Source organism: Ornithodoros turicata, chromosome 1 (assembly GCF_037126465.1).
Source record: "Ornithodoros turicata isolate Travis chromosome 1, ASM3712646v1, whole genome shotgun sequence".
NCBI classification, from domain to species: Eukaryota; Metazoa; Arthropoda; class Arachnida; order Ixodida; family Argasidae; genus Ornithodoros; species Ornithodoros turicata.
The window spans coordinates 140,529,233-140,542,658 of record NC_088201.1 but is presented as its reverse complement, the minus strand read 5'-3'; the positions used below and the strand labels follow the sequence as shown (position 1 = coordinate 140,542,658).

Below are 13,426 nucleotides of genomic sequence, written 5' to 3'. Positions count from 1 at the left end.
GGGTCTCCGCAGCAGCATGGAGGGTGACACTTTTCATTCTGTGATTGTCGCGGTTTGGGAGATAAAACTAGTGGTGACTCGTAGCCATTTTCACGTCAACGTCGTCGCGTTCCCACCTTACTGCTTCCCCATGTCACCGGGAAAAGAAGCTCCCGGTTGGTTAACGCAGAATAGGGCCCGTTATAGAATAGTTCGGATGCAAGCGAGCTGGTGATATATATATACGGAATAAAGGTATCCCTCGTCCCTGGGTTCTTGAGTAAGGTCAGTTCCACCGTACAACGCTACGAAATAACGCTCGAAACCTAACGCTTTTTTTCCGCTTCGCATTCTTGCACACAACAAATTTTGGACGTTGTATCTCTTGGGCTATGAGGCGCAGGGGGAAAATATCTTTTTGCCACAGAATATATAGGTTGTCATTACCATACTTTCTACGGTCGCAGCTGTCACAGATATTTTGCTAAAATTATCAGTCACTCCATCTGCAGATTTTCCTGCTTTTCACACGCCTCACTGCTCGTCTCCATGTCACCGATACTTAGTCAATTTAGTATCGTAATGTTCGTCATTACAACCACTTTCTACTCGTATCAAGAATGCCACAGGTTGGTCGACGACAAAGCTCTCAGGGGCCGATTGCTTAATCATGGTTCAACAAAACTTTCAACTTTGGAAATCAGTTTCAGGTATCCTCCCACTCAGTACGTTATTCATACTGCTTACATTGTTCCACGTGTCCCGAAAAAAAAAAAAAAACATCTTTTTTTTTTTTTTTATCAGAGAAGGGCAAAGCACTGCCAGCGACCTTAGAACTACTCCTACCCGTGCAGCTGTGCAACCATGACAGCAGCGCGGTCAGATGTGGTTTGCCTCGCTGAGCTGATAACGAACTATTCCAGATTATTGGTTAGAAAAAGGTAGTATGGGGCTTTGAAACGCGACTCTTTCCTGGCTCTCTGGCATCTCGAAGGCAGAACGTCGTTCAGGCACTCGTAGCATTATCACAGCCCTCTGCAGCTTGTGCGTCGTGGCATCCAGTTACGCTGGAACTCCGCACCTTCTGGTAATGGTTCGCAAATTAGCTGCACACACCAGTCAAGAACAGAGCCCACAGCTTAAACCGAGTGTTCGGCGCGGACTACCACGGAAAGCACAAAAGACGGGTTGCAGCGCAGGGCAAGTACGGCAGAACTGTGCATAGTTTCGACGTGTCCGCGCTGAGGAAAGTTCTTAGTTCGAGCGATCGTGTGAATGATGGAGACTATTTGTGCACACACTGCTTCCGGCACTTCGCTGATATTTATCAAGATATTTCGCACACATATTCAGTGTTCGCAAATGAACACACACGCGAGTATCCCTCAGTCCTGCGGCACTTCAAAATCGGCATATCTGACCTTTAAAGCAGTTCCCACATATAGCGATATAGCACCATAAAGTGCCGCCGGCATTTGAATTCCATGCCGTGAAAGAGGACGCCGCCAAAATATCTGCCAAATGTAGGCACATGTAATAGGCATAGAGCTCGATTTAAAAAAAAACGAAAATTTTCCCTACCTTCCTGTGTACTCAAAACTAAAACTGCATGAGAGGGTTTTGTCCATGGCTCTGACCAGAGCCGTAGCGACAGGGCGTGCGAGGGGGGCAGCCGCACCGGGAGTCTCCGCCCGAGAGGGTTCCGAACGGCAGGCCCTTGCAGGTCGGTTGGACAAGATAAAGCAGGAACGAAGGAAATTTGAATTTACGATCTCGGCAGCGCAAACAAGCGTTTCATTTATTTGTTTATAGAGCTTCTGACGGCTGTGGGAAGGGGGGCGGGGGGGGGGCTTTACATTTACCGTGCCCTGTGCGCGAACTAGCCACGACACGGCTCTGGCTCTGACACACTATCACATCTCCGGCATTCTGCAAGGCCGGTGTCTAGGCTCATGGGCACAGGGCAGTATGAACGCACTGTTGACATCGTGCAACTATTTCGTAACTCGTTATTCGAGGCATCAGTGCACAGTTGGTATCAACTGATCAGTCATGAAATGAGTCAGAGACCTCTGAGCTCGAGGCATTGCATGAGCGATGTAACACGTTCAACTTAGTCCAAATTGTCTCGGACCCAAACCGAGTAGCGTTTGGCGCGTCTCATTTGTTGGACCTTGTCTTGGTAAACGATCCGAATACTTTCTCACAACCAGTTACTTGCGACGGACTAAGTGACCACAAATTTATCTCCCTAAATATCAATTTAGATAAACCTTCATACCTTCCTAATCGTAAAGTCATTAAGGTCTACAACAGGGCGAATTTTGAAGCCATTAATAGGGAGTTAGAGACATTTTATCCAAATTTTGTAGCAGCCTTTCATTCCAGGTCTATAGAGGAAAACTGGTTAATTTTCAAGAATAAGGTACTGTTCTTGATGAACCAATTCATACGAACCGCGGTGTGAACGAGCTTGTGTTCCCTGGCTGCCTGGTTCGGTAGATTAAAAATCCTTCTGAACAAAAAGAAGAAACTCTTCAGAAGGGCCAGGCTCACAAACAATCCTAACGATTGGAAAACTTATAACACACATGCTAGTCTTTACAAAAAAAAGAAAACATTACAATCTCATAAAGCTCAATTTTTTTCTTCCGACCTTCCTGCTGCTCGCTCCTGTAATCCAAGCAAGTTCTGGCCCCTCATTAAGCCGACTCAACATGAATAAATAATGCTTAATGATGGTTATAATTTACCCACCCACTAGTGCTGCGATTTATTTAACGTCGCTTTTTTTTCTGTGTGTACTTGGGCGTCGAGCCTCCCAATATTCTCCACCTAACTCCCCTTGGGTATGAAAGAACTGATGTTCTGAGGCTGGAACAACATAGAAGGGACAAATACATACAAAGCCTCAACAAAAGCCTGCGTCGATCCCGTCGTATGAATGTGTGTATGAGTGAGCAAAAATGTAAGAATGAAAGGAGGATGAGCGAGAGAGAGTGGTTGGTTTGTCCCTTCAGATGGACGCACCCTGGAAGTCACTGAGAAGGCGTGTTAGCTTAGCTCAATTGGTAGAGCCCTGGACCGGCAACCCAGAAGATGTGGGTTCGAGTCCTACAGCTGGCTAACCTTTTCAGTGACTTTCATCTTTCATCCCCTTGGATACGCCGACATGCCTCAGTTCTCGGTTTCGCCCAGTGGCATCTGTCACCTCATTGATTCCTTCGAGATCTCCTCCTCTTCTGGATTTGACAACATCAACTCTAAAGTCCTCAAAGGCGCCAAGCACGCATCTAGCCACTTCCTCACTGACAACCAATCACTCTTCACTCGCAATGTACATAGCGACTGGCGGACAGGTAGAGTCATACCAAGGGCCCTATCCTCGTCAAAGTAATCTACCTCGATTACTTTAAATTTCTTCTGTCATTGGTGCACAATCGAAAAAGGCGTGAATATGAAAAGTGGTTTGTACTTTCTATCAACCAATCGCCCCACGTGTTATCTTGGAAAGCGACCCGCCTTATCGGTGTTTCCTCCTGGGAATCCGAAGGCCACACCTCTGATCTGCAGGCCCTGCCTTTGGCTTGTTTTTTTGTTTTTCTCCGAAATAGAAAACTCTACCGGCGTAAAACTGAATTTCGTGGAAAATGCGCGGAAAAGCACGCTCGTAATTTCCGTTTTTGCTGTTTGTGATTTTTCTTGACGTACAGGTGTGCAAGACGGCAATGTTTGTGTGACACCGTGATTATACTTGACATTTATAATTCGGTATGTGCCCGTGAGATGGCGCTGATGGCAGGCAACAAAACGATAAAAGCGCGAAGGATCATTGCAAAGGGTCGAACGGACAGTGTGGCGCGAGCCGTAAACGCGTTTATGAGAAATCGGTTCGTGCTTTAATTCTTGGGCTTTATTTATGAGCTTTTCTTCATATTTTTCTGTGTGTTCGTGTGCTCGATATGCGAAATGATAATTCGCATTTCAATATGCTTCTTTTGCTCGTGAGCTGTGGGGGTGGTAATGATTCCGCAAATGAGCGTTGATAGTTTTACTCAAGAAACAGCGAACTTTGATCGATGCGTTTTTTGTGTGCACACCGCTACGTTGCAATACCATTGATTGTACGACGTACGGCTCTGACGACGCTTCGAAAAGCCCGCCACTTTCACGCATACGATGCCGCGATCGGCGCAGAGAAACGGTGTTATGCGGTGCTTTTCTATCATAATTAAACAAAAACGAAGAAAGCTATGCATTTTTTGTTGTGACAAGCACATACAGACTTTCTACAACACAATGAACGGAAATGCACATGCGGACCCATCACGAAACCCATCGCCGCCCAAAGTAATCGACCCTCTTTCGCTACATTACTTTTCAGCATTGAAGCTAATCTTTTACGTCATTGTTATGTCAAAATGATATAGGGTCACGGTCCGAGATTATGGCCGAGAGGTTGCGAAGGAAAACTAGGTATAAATTTCAATTGAAATGGGCGGGATTTAAGGGCGGAGTATTTCGTGGCAGCCCCGCCCTACAGCTTGTGACGTAAAGTAATCGAGGTCGATTATTAGTTTTGACGAAGATAGGGCCCCAATACACAAAGGCGGCTCGAAGTTATCGCCCTATAACTCTTGTTAGCACCCCATGCAAACAACTTGAACACGTCATATTCTCAAATCTAATGAACTTTCTTGACGCTCGTTCGTTCTTCTTTTCGTTTCAACATGGGTTTCGTCGCGATCTCTCCTGTACTACCCAACTAGCTTCATTTATTCACGACTTATCCTATCACCCCGATAAAGCCATTCATACCGACATAATATTCTTAGATTTCAAAAAGGTCTTTGATGAAGTTCCACACAAATGGCTAATCGCTAAATTATCTCGTCTAAAGATTCCGGACACCCTTCTCTTATGGATTACTAACAACCTGTCTTCACTCGAGCAATACACATTTGTTAATGATAACTGTTCCTCTCTTTCTCTCGTTACGTCAGGTGTCCCACAAGGCTCTGTATTAGGTCCCCTACTATTCCTAATCTACATTAATGACCTCCCAACTAATCTCTCATCTCCATTCTGACTATTCGCCGACGACTGTGTCGTTTATAAACATATTGTATCTCCCGAAGGCCAAATACTCCTCCAATCAGACCGACCCATGGTGCTCAACATGGCTGATGCCACTAAACACATCTAAATGTCCTTACCTCCACGTCAGCAGACACCAATCTCTGTACCCTTACAAACTCGGTAACACTTTAGTTAGTCACACACTCTCCTATAAGTACCTTGGTCTTCATATCACGTCCACCCTTGAATGGCACACTCACATTAACCACATCATCAGTGACTCAAACCGCTGCCTGGATTATTTCCGACGCAACCTCCGTCTTGCCCCCCCCCCCCCCCCCCTGAAGTTAAACGATTGGCATACCTCACATTCATCTGGCCCAAATTGGAATTTGCAAGCTGTGTTTCGGACCCTCATCAATCTTCCCTTTCAAATGCCATGGAATCAGTACAAAATCGCGCTGCTCGTTTCATCTTATCTGATTATTCTCGAACCACAAGCGTCACCGCACTAAGTCTTCTCGACCTTGGGATATTGGGAAGATCACCGTCGTAACCTCCAAACACTCCATCTGTTCCATTAACATTTGCACTCGTCGCCCCTTACTCTTCCTTACATCCGACCAGCGCATTACACAAACCAGCGCTTGGATAACGCGCTCAGAAACGCGAACCGTTCTTCTCCCATAGTAACTCCTTTTCCTTCTTTCCTCGTGCCATTAGGCTATGGAATTGTTTACCCTCATCCATCACCTCAGTTGTAAATCATATATCATTCAAAACTGCTCTCCGATCTTTTTTTCCTTTGTAGTATTACTAATCAATGCTATTGTTGTTACGCAACTAGTTGTTAGTGACATTGTATTGCTTTTCTAATGTTATTCCATTCCCTGTCCTTTTTTTTTTTTTGTTACTGTTCTGAAATCATTGCTGTTATGCGTTCTCCACGTAATGCGGCCAGGCTCTTGGAGCACCACAATAAATAAATAAATAAATGCCAGTAACCAATAGGCTGCGCGACGTATAGCTTTTCGAGCACGTTTACAAAATAAAGACAATGCTTGTAGCACAACCAGCGTTCGTCGTTGCCTTGGCTCTGCGAGCCCATACCGGTAATTCACGTTTCCGCCATCGCGTTTGTGCGTCATGTTGCACTTGCGCTTAGGTTTCCTCCATGTAAAAAATTTATCCCTTTCAGAGTTAACTGTGTGACACTCCGTCATCCAACTACACATGAGTAACGCTGATCTCAATATTTTGGATAAGGAAATTTCGCATGATTAGTAGCAGCAGGTGTTCCTATGTGACCTCTTGAAAGTAATACCTTATCAGCTCGTGTCTATGTCGCACTATTTCATTCTCATTAACACATTAGGAAGTGAGGCACATAATCATGATCAAAATCATGGCGCTTTAATTCAGAAGAGCATGAGTATGTGAACGAGTCACGAATTATTCTATTAATTCTATAAATGTTGTGCATTCATGTTTTTCACGAGCCTAGGTGCAGGGGCAGGGAGACCCCCTCTTATTGTGATCTCGATAAATGTGGAATCATGGGCGAACTTGCACTGCGTTGTTTTTCTTAACTTGATACTTTGAAGACTTCACGAACGCATATTTAATTTCTTGCCATCCTAAGGGTGTAGTAGCGTAAGCGTAGTAGCGTGGATAACTGCACTCTCTTCATTCTCTTTATTCTAATGTACACGTAACGTGAAAAACGGTTAGGAGCAACTAAGATTTATTGGAACAAGAACTTTCGTGCAAGAGACTGCACTTCTTCAGGTTACACAACTAAATGCTACACAAGTATATATAACCCAAGAGAACAGATACGATAAAACAGGTTTCCAGAACCAAGTAAACAGAAAACAACCAGACAGTAATACAATGGAAACCTGGAATTCTGGAAATTCTGGAAACCTGTTTTATTGTATCTGTTCTCTTGGGTTATATATACTTGTGTCGCATTTAGTTGTGTAACCTTAAGAAGTGCAGTCTCTTACACGAAAGTTCTTGTTCAAATAAATCTTAGTTGCTCCTATCCGTTTTTCATGTTACGTCTGTGATTCCCTCATCGCGGGCTCCTTGACAGTGTTTCTCTTTTTTCTCTCCCTTCCTACGTATTCTAATGTACTGAGATATACAGGGTGTCCCAGCTGAATGCGAACATATTTTTAAACAAAATATGTATCACTTTTTCCGAGATGAAATCATTTGCAATCTAGCGTATGCTGAACGGCACTCCTTAGGAGGGCATTAACAAACTCCTAAGGCAATGTCTTAATTAACTTTCAATAATTAACTTTTGAATTATAAAAGCTACGAAGTTTTCTCAATGAGAACACCTGATACCGGAGCAGTTTTCAGAACAAAATATGCGTGCGATAGATCGTCCGCAAAAAAATCGTGAAGGAACACCATTTTGTTCATTGCGCATCTTCGGAGACGCTTCTTTCCTTCGCCCCCAATGTCAGAGGGTGAAGGAGCACAGTGCCGAAAACAAATACAAAACGAAAACAAATGTCTCGGGTGACTCCATCGGAACCGCCTTTATCCTGTGTTGCATTTTTCGTTTTTTTTTTTCATGTTTCTCTAAGACGCAAGAGGAGGTAGAGTGCTCCTTCACCCTCTCACATTGTGGGTGTGGGGGTTGGAAAGTCGCGTCTCCGCAGATGCGCAATGAACAAAATAAAGGAAAAAATGGTGTTCCTTCGCGAATTTTTTTTTGCGGACGATCTATCGTACGGGTTTTTGTTCTGAAAACGGCTCCGGTATCAGGTGACCCAAGCAACCAGATGTTCTCATTGGGACAACTTCGTAGCTTTTACAATTAAAAAGTTAATTATCGCAAGGTAATTAAAACATTGCCTTAGGATTCTGTCAATGCCCCCCTAGGGAGTGCCCTTCAGCATATGCTATATTGGAATTGATTTCACCTCGGAAAAAGTGAACTCAAACTGAACTCAAACTCAAGGCAATGTTAATATCAATTAAAAAATATGTTCGCATTTAGCTGGGACACCCTGTATATATATATATTTCAAAGTCTCCTTGCATCCCATATCCAAAGCTTGCACACCTCAGTGTTTGATATAAAAATAGTTCGTGATATTCCGACAACAGGTGACTGCTGTCTGTTACAGCGTGATTTGGATATTGTCAGTCCATGGTACAAGCAGAATAACTTTGTCCTTAATCCAGCTATAACGAAATGTTTGCCTTCTAGCAGGAAAAGTAGTTTCCTACAACTATTCACTTGGTGGTACCTTCTTAAAACTTTGTACTACCAGTAGGTGCAATCTTTAAATTTTCACGAATATATTTATTCAATTCTTAGTTGTAGTTTTCGATTACTTGGTGTTATCACAAGAGTTACACACCAGTTCTATTACCCACATTGTTTCGTTAAGCTTTACTCTTCTCTGGATAGAACTAGAGTTGGATTTACCTTTCCTGTCGTTAATGAAGTCCAATGATATTCAAAATGTGTAAAAGAAGTTTCGTAGAATTTATGATAGGTTTGTAGGTAGGAGGCTGTATTCCTATTCGTGTATGTTGGAGCATTTCAGTTTGTCTACAATGAAATCTAGAGGCTATCTATGTGATGCATTATTTTATTATAAATTAATCAATGTGATTTTTAACTGCTCTCATCTAGTATCTACTCTTTGCTTTCGTTACTCGCCACTGTCTAGTAGGCATCATTCCCTGTTTTATCACCATGAAATACATCCCATGATTCCAATATCCCGTACGCAATTGTCCTTTAACGCAACTGACTGTCCTTACATTGATACCTTTTCTAGGTCTAAATATGTTAAGAGAAGTGCAGCCGCGTATTGTGTTGTTAATGCGTGAAACCCATGCATGTGTTTTCTCTTGCGTTCATTTTTCTTGTACTATTTTACTACCACATTCGTAGTTTCTAATACTGATTGATGCACTGTTAGGCTATAGTTTAGCCTTTGGCGGTAACTGGTGCCAAAATAACAGCTTCATCAATCAATCAGTCAATCGACAGATCGATCGGTCGATTGAATGATTGATCGTAATGACAAATTGACAGTGCTTTCCTCTAGACTACGTGAACGTCGAAAGATGAGTCACTGAAAAGCTTAGCCAGCTGTAGGATCCGAACCCACACCTTCTCGATTGCCAGTCCAGGGCTCTACAAATTGAGCTAAGCTAACACATCTTCACAGCGACTTCCAAGGGCGCGTCATCTGAAGGGACAAACCAGCAACTCTGTCTCACTCGTCCTCCTTTCACTCTTACATTTTTGCTCCCTCATGCACACATTCATGCGACGGGATCGACGCAAGCGGCAACTGTTGAACAAGAGAGAACTGATGTTCTGAGGCTGGAACAAAATAGAAAGGACAAATACTTAGGACTTTCGTCGTTAATTTCTTAGGCAATTGAGGCTTTGTATGTATTTATCCTTTCTATGTTGTTCCAGCCTCAGAACATCAGTTCTTTCATGTACATGTCCGTGTCCAGGTATGTTGCACGTAGTGATGAAAGAAATAGACGTACTTGTTGGCTTGAAATGTCCCTCCTAAGACGAATGAATAGACATAATCTTTGTAGTCCTTCTCTCCCAAGTCGACGAGATGACGTTCTGCGTTCTCTACAATGTCCACATGCGCAGTCTCATTCTTCAAGATGGGCAGATAACGGTTTTCCACGAGATCGTTAACTTGTTTGTCGTATTCGACGAATACGTTTTGTTTTGGGTACAAGGAAGCAAAGGTCATGACAGTCGTCATTGCCCTATTTATGGTAGCAAACAGGGCGACATTCGCTCCTGCCACGTCACGTTCAACTTGTTGCTCGGCCAGTACAATGAGTATCGGCAAGAGGACGCCGATGAGAAAGGGATTCCACACTCTAGACTGGTATTTGATGCGCTTCGTAAGAAGAGCTCGCAGTCGTTGGAAGCCATTTGGATGCCGTATTGCGCAAGCACACAACCGCTGCACGTCTTCGTCTGAAAATATATAACAGTGTTATGGTTTATTTACACAGAACATCCTCAGATAGTCTGAATATGTCGTCCACCTTGTTGGAAATTATTTGCTTGGCTATTCCTTGAAACATTGATCATGCAACGCTCCGGGGACAAGCACACACACAGGGACTCTGTCCTTCACTCCTTCGTGTTTCCTGATCATGTTTGAATGTAACACGCTCTATACTTTTGTGCGCTTCGCTAATCCGTTTCAACTTGCCTATATGAACAGGTTCAAGGGAGCGAGATTCTGCCACCACATTTTACGTCCTTCGCGCGACACACCTGAGCAACTCGTACCATTCCAGCAAGATGGCACCGTCCTCGGCCGGTCTTACCCTTGCGATCTGGGATCACTAGGCGGGCCCGCTACTGACTGAGCCTACACGCCGACGCCAGAGGACTGGCTGATACGCTGATGGCGCATGGCTATCAGGTCGTCATGCTTGACTGGCAAGGAATCCCGCATTGGATAGCTCTGATAGTTGGTACCTCATTGTGAAATGAGTGTTTACTATGTTTGTAGCTTTTGTCTGCTTTGAGCAGCACAACCACTTAAATTTTTTATCATTATTACTTGGTCGGATATTCTATCGGTTCTATCGGCAACATCCGGGAGTGAAGCTGTAGCGGCCGGTGGACAGCGACAAAGATGGCCACGCGCCTGGAGCACCCGCTTCCCAGTTCCACCGACGCGGCCATGGAGATAGGCCACCGTCATCGCCTCTCCGTGGCATACCATCATCGCCGGTCGGGACTCCTGTAGGGACACCACCTCCTCTACAAAGCTACGGGTTGAGAAGCTCCCCAGCACATCCGGCGCTCAGGGATATTGCAGCATCGCCCAGGAGGAGTCATGTAGACGAACACCATCTCTTTTACAAAACGATATTCTTCTACGGTCACTATTTCGTTCTGTCTCCTTTGGAGTTGGATTCCGCTTAATGACGTAACAAGCTCTACAGTGAGGATTATATGGAAAATAAAAAGGGAAACCTATAGAGATTTGCTATATAGCGCTAGAAAATAGCGCGATTTTTTTCCTCCTCGCAGAAATTACCGCTAGAAATTACCGCTCGCCGGAGTTGAGCTCGAGTCAACTTTTCCAGTGCTAATATTAGCACTATAGTCTTGTTGACCAATGAGGAGTCCCTTTAACTATGACGTCGTGGAACCCGTGGAGTTGTTTAGTCCGCATTTCACGGAACGGCGACAGCGTTGGAGCCGGCTAGTATGTCATTCAAAATGTCTAGTAATTTTCCGTTCATTCACTTGATCGAACTTGTTCGTCCGCATGCTGTCGAACTCCGGATGCGGCATGATGGGAGGGATCAGACACGTCCACCGAACTTCCGCTAAATTATAGTGCTAGCAGAACATCGCAAGTGTGAACCGTCCGATAGTGAGTGCTGTCTCTGCACACCGTTTTATATAGCGCGACATACATATATAGCGCGACGATATATGTCGGAACTGGCCTTAATACCCAAAACTGGGAGTACAGCGTTTGTAGTCACGTTTTCACCGGTTAACTCAAATGCATGACACTGGGTGACGCCATATGTACCGCTGACGCAGGGAAGTCTACAAAACTTCCGTTGTCTGCTGTTTCTGAACAGTGAAAATGTTTAATCCAAATCAGTGACGCGTTGTGGCGCCATATGCAGCCGCTAACGCGGGGAACCCTAGACAAGTTCCGGTTGTGCCTGCTGTTTTGCAAAAAGTGAAAGGACAAATATGCAAATTCATATTTGTTCTAATTATTCGATATTCCGCCAGCGACTAGATGACATTTCTCTCACCTTTAGCTTCTTGTGCTGCTTCGTCTCCAACATTTCCTTCTTCGAGGTTCACCCTGCAGGGTTGTGAGACATAAAATAATAATTACGCTCATACTTTTGTTACATTCTGACATCACATTGCACTGGGGGATTTGCGCTTGCTGGGATTTGAGCTCTCACTCCGGATATCTGGGACATTCCAGCTGAAGCTAGCCAGAGCTGTAGCTCGACCCTGTTAGATTTCACTAAAAAATGTGAGCATTCCCTTAGGAATATGTACATAGGATATACACTTTTTTTCTCAACATCTTTTTGCTTGAGTGTTGGTGGTGCCTCGAACTTGGCCCAAACATGAAAATGTGTCGTCCGGTCTGCATGTCATTCAGGCACGTACAGGCGGCATTTCTGCTCTTTCTGTGTCTGGTGTTATTGGGGAAGGGCCCCTCAATCTTTCCGAAGAGACCAAGAACAAATCCGGTGACCTCGTTAAGAGCTCAAGAACGGAGCGTGTTTTTTGCCAAGTTTACGAAACTTTGTTAGCATTCTCTCAGGAGCCTGATATTATTTACACTCATAAACCACTGTATGGAGACTCGCTTCACGCAAAAAAAATGACGCTGACTTGCGTTCACTGCTTAACTAGGCAATCGAGAATACCGATCAGTCGTAAAAAATGACACTTTTCAGATAGTGTTTTCACATACCTGAAGGCGTCTAGGAAGTGAAAGAAGTCGTGCCATATGAAGGAAAGCTCCTCTCCTACAACATATCGAAAACTCCAGGTGTGTTTTTCAAATTTTCATTACATTTTTTTTCGTCACCATACTCGGCTGCAGATCATTCCTTAGTTGTGGTTGTTTAGCAAGTAAACTAAATGCACCTTTGTGGAAGACATCCTCTCTGATAACATTTTGAAAGTGTACGTGTATCTTTTTTCTTAAAAAACAAAACAAAAATCGTCAGCTCATTCATATCCCGTCTGTAAGGTACCATTATCGCTCTTTGAAGAAAGCTCGACTTCTACAATTAGTTCTACCTCGAGAACTCCCACCTGCCTCTCCGAAGCACTGCTTCGTCGTCGTTACTGATTGCTTGACTCATGGCACTGAACATGGAGCTCAATGAGGGATGCTCCTTGCAGGGCAGCAGGAGCCTATATCTTTTGTTCAGGTATATGCACCAAAAACGTTTATTTCCAGTGAAAGAATGACTTCGCCCGTACAGCTATGTTTCCCCCCTTCTTTCTGTTGTGGGAGAATTGCGTCGGAGATCACAAAAATGTTTTCGAAAGACTTTTGGTGGTTGTGGTGGTGTTGCTAAAAGATCTCGCCTTTCTCGACCATACAGAGGTGCGCAACTTCATGTCTAACTGTGTGATGAATGTGCGTCCTAGGTCAAATTTCTAAGGGCATTATGCCGACATATGTCTGAGGAAAAACCAGGAAATTCCAGAGACTGTTACATGGCGTTCTGGCGTGCTCGGAGCCCATAGCTCTGACCAGCCTGCGCAGTAAGATCCACTGCAAACATTGGGAGAAAAATGATGATAATGGGCTGACAAAGTTTTTTC

The 13,426-nt window shown here is 44.2% G+C and overlaps 1 protein-coding gene across 1 annotated transcript in view; it reads right to left on the bottom strand.

Moving 5' to 3' along the window:
• Positions 1 to 13,426, bottom strand: part of LOC135385990 (phospholipid-transporting ATPase ABCA1-like) — a 246,497-nt gene that overhangs the window by 89,181 nt on the left and 143,890 nt on the right. Inside the window, exons 15-16 of the mRNA XM_064615667.1 lie at positions 11,878 to 11,930; positions 9,601 to 10,054 (exon numbers count right to left, since the gene is read on the bottom strand). Of these exons, the coding sequence (XP_064471737.1) occupies positions 9,601 to 10,054; positions 11,878 to 11,930 (507 nt within the window). The remainder of the gene's footprint in view (positions 1 to 9,600; positions 10,055 to 11,877; positions 11,931 to 13,426) is intronic.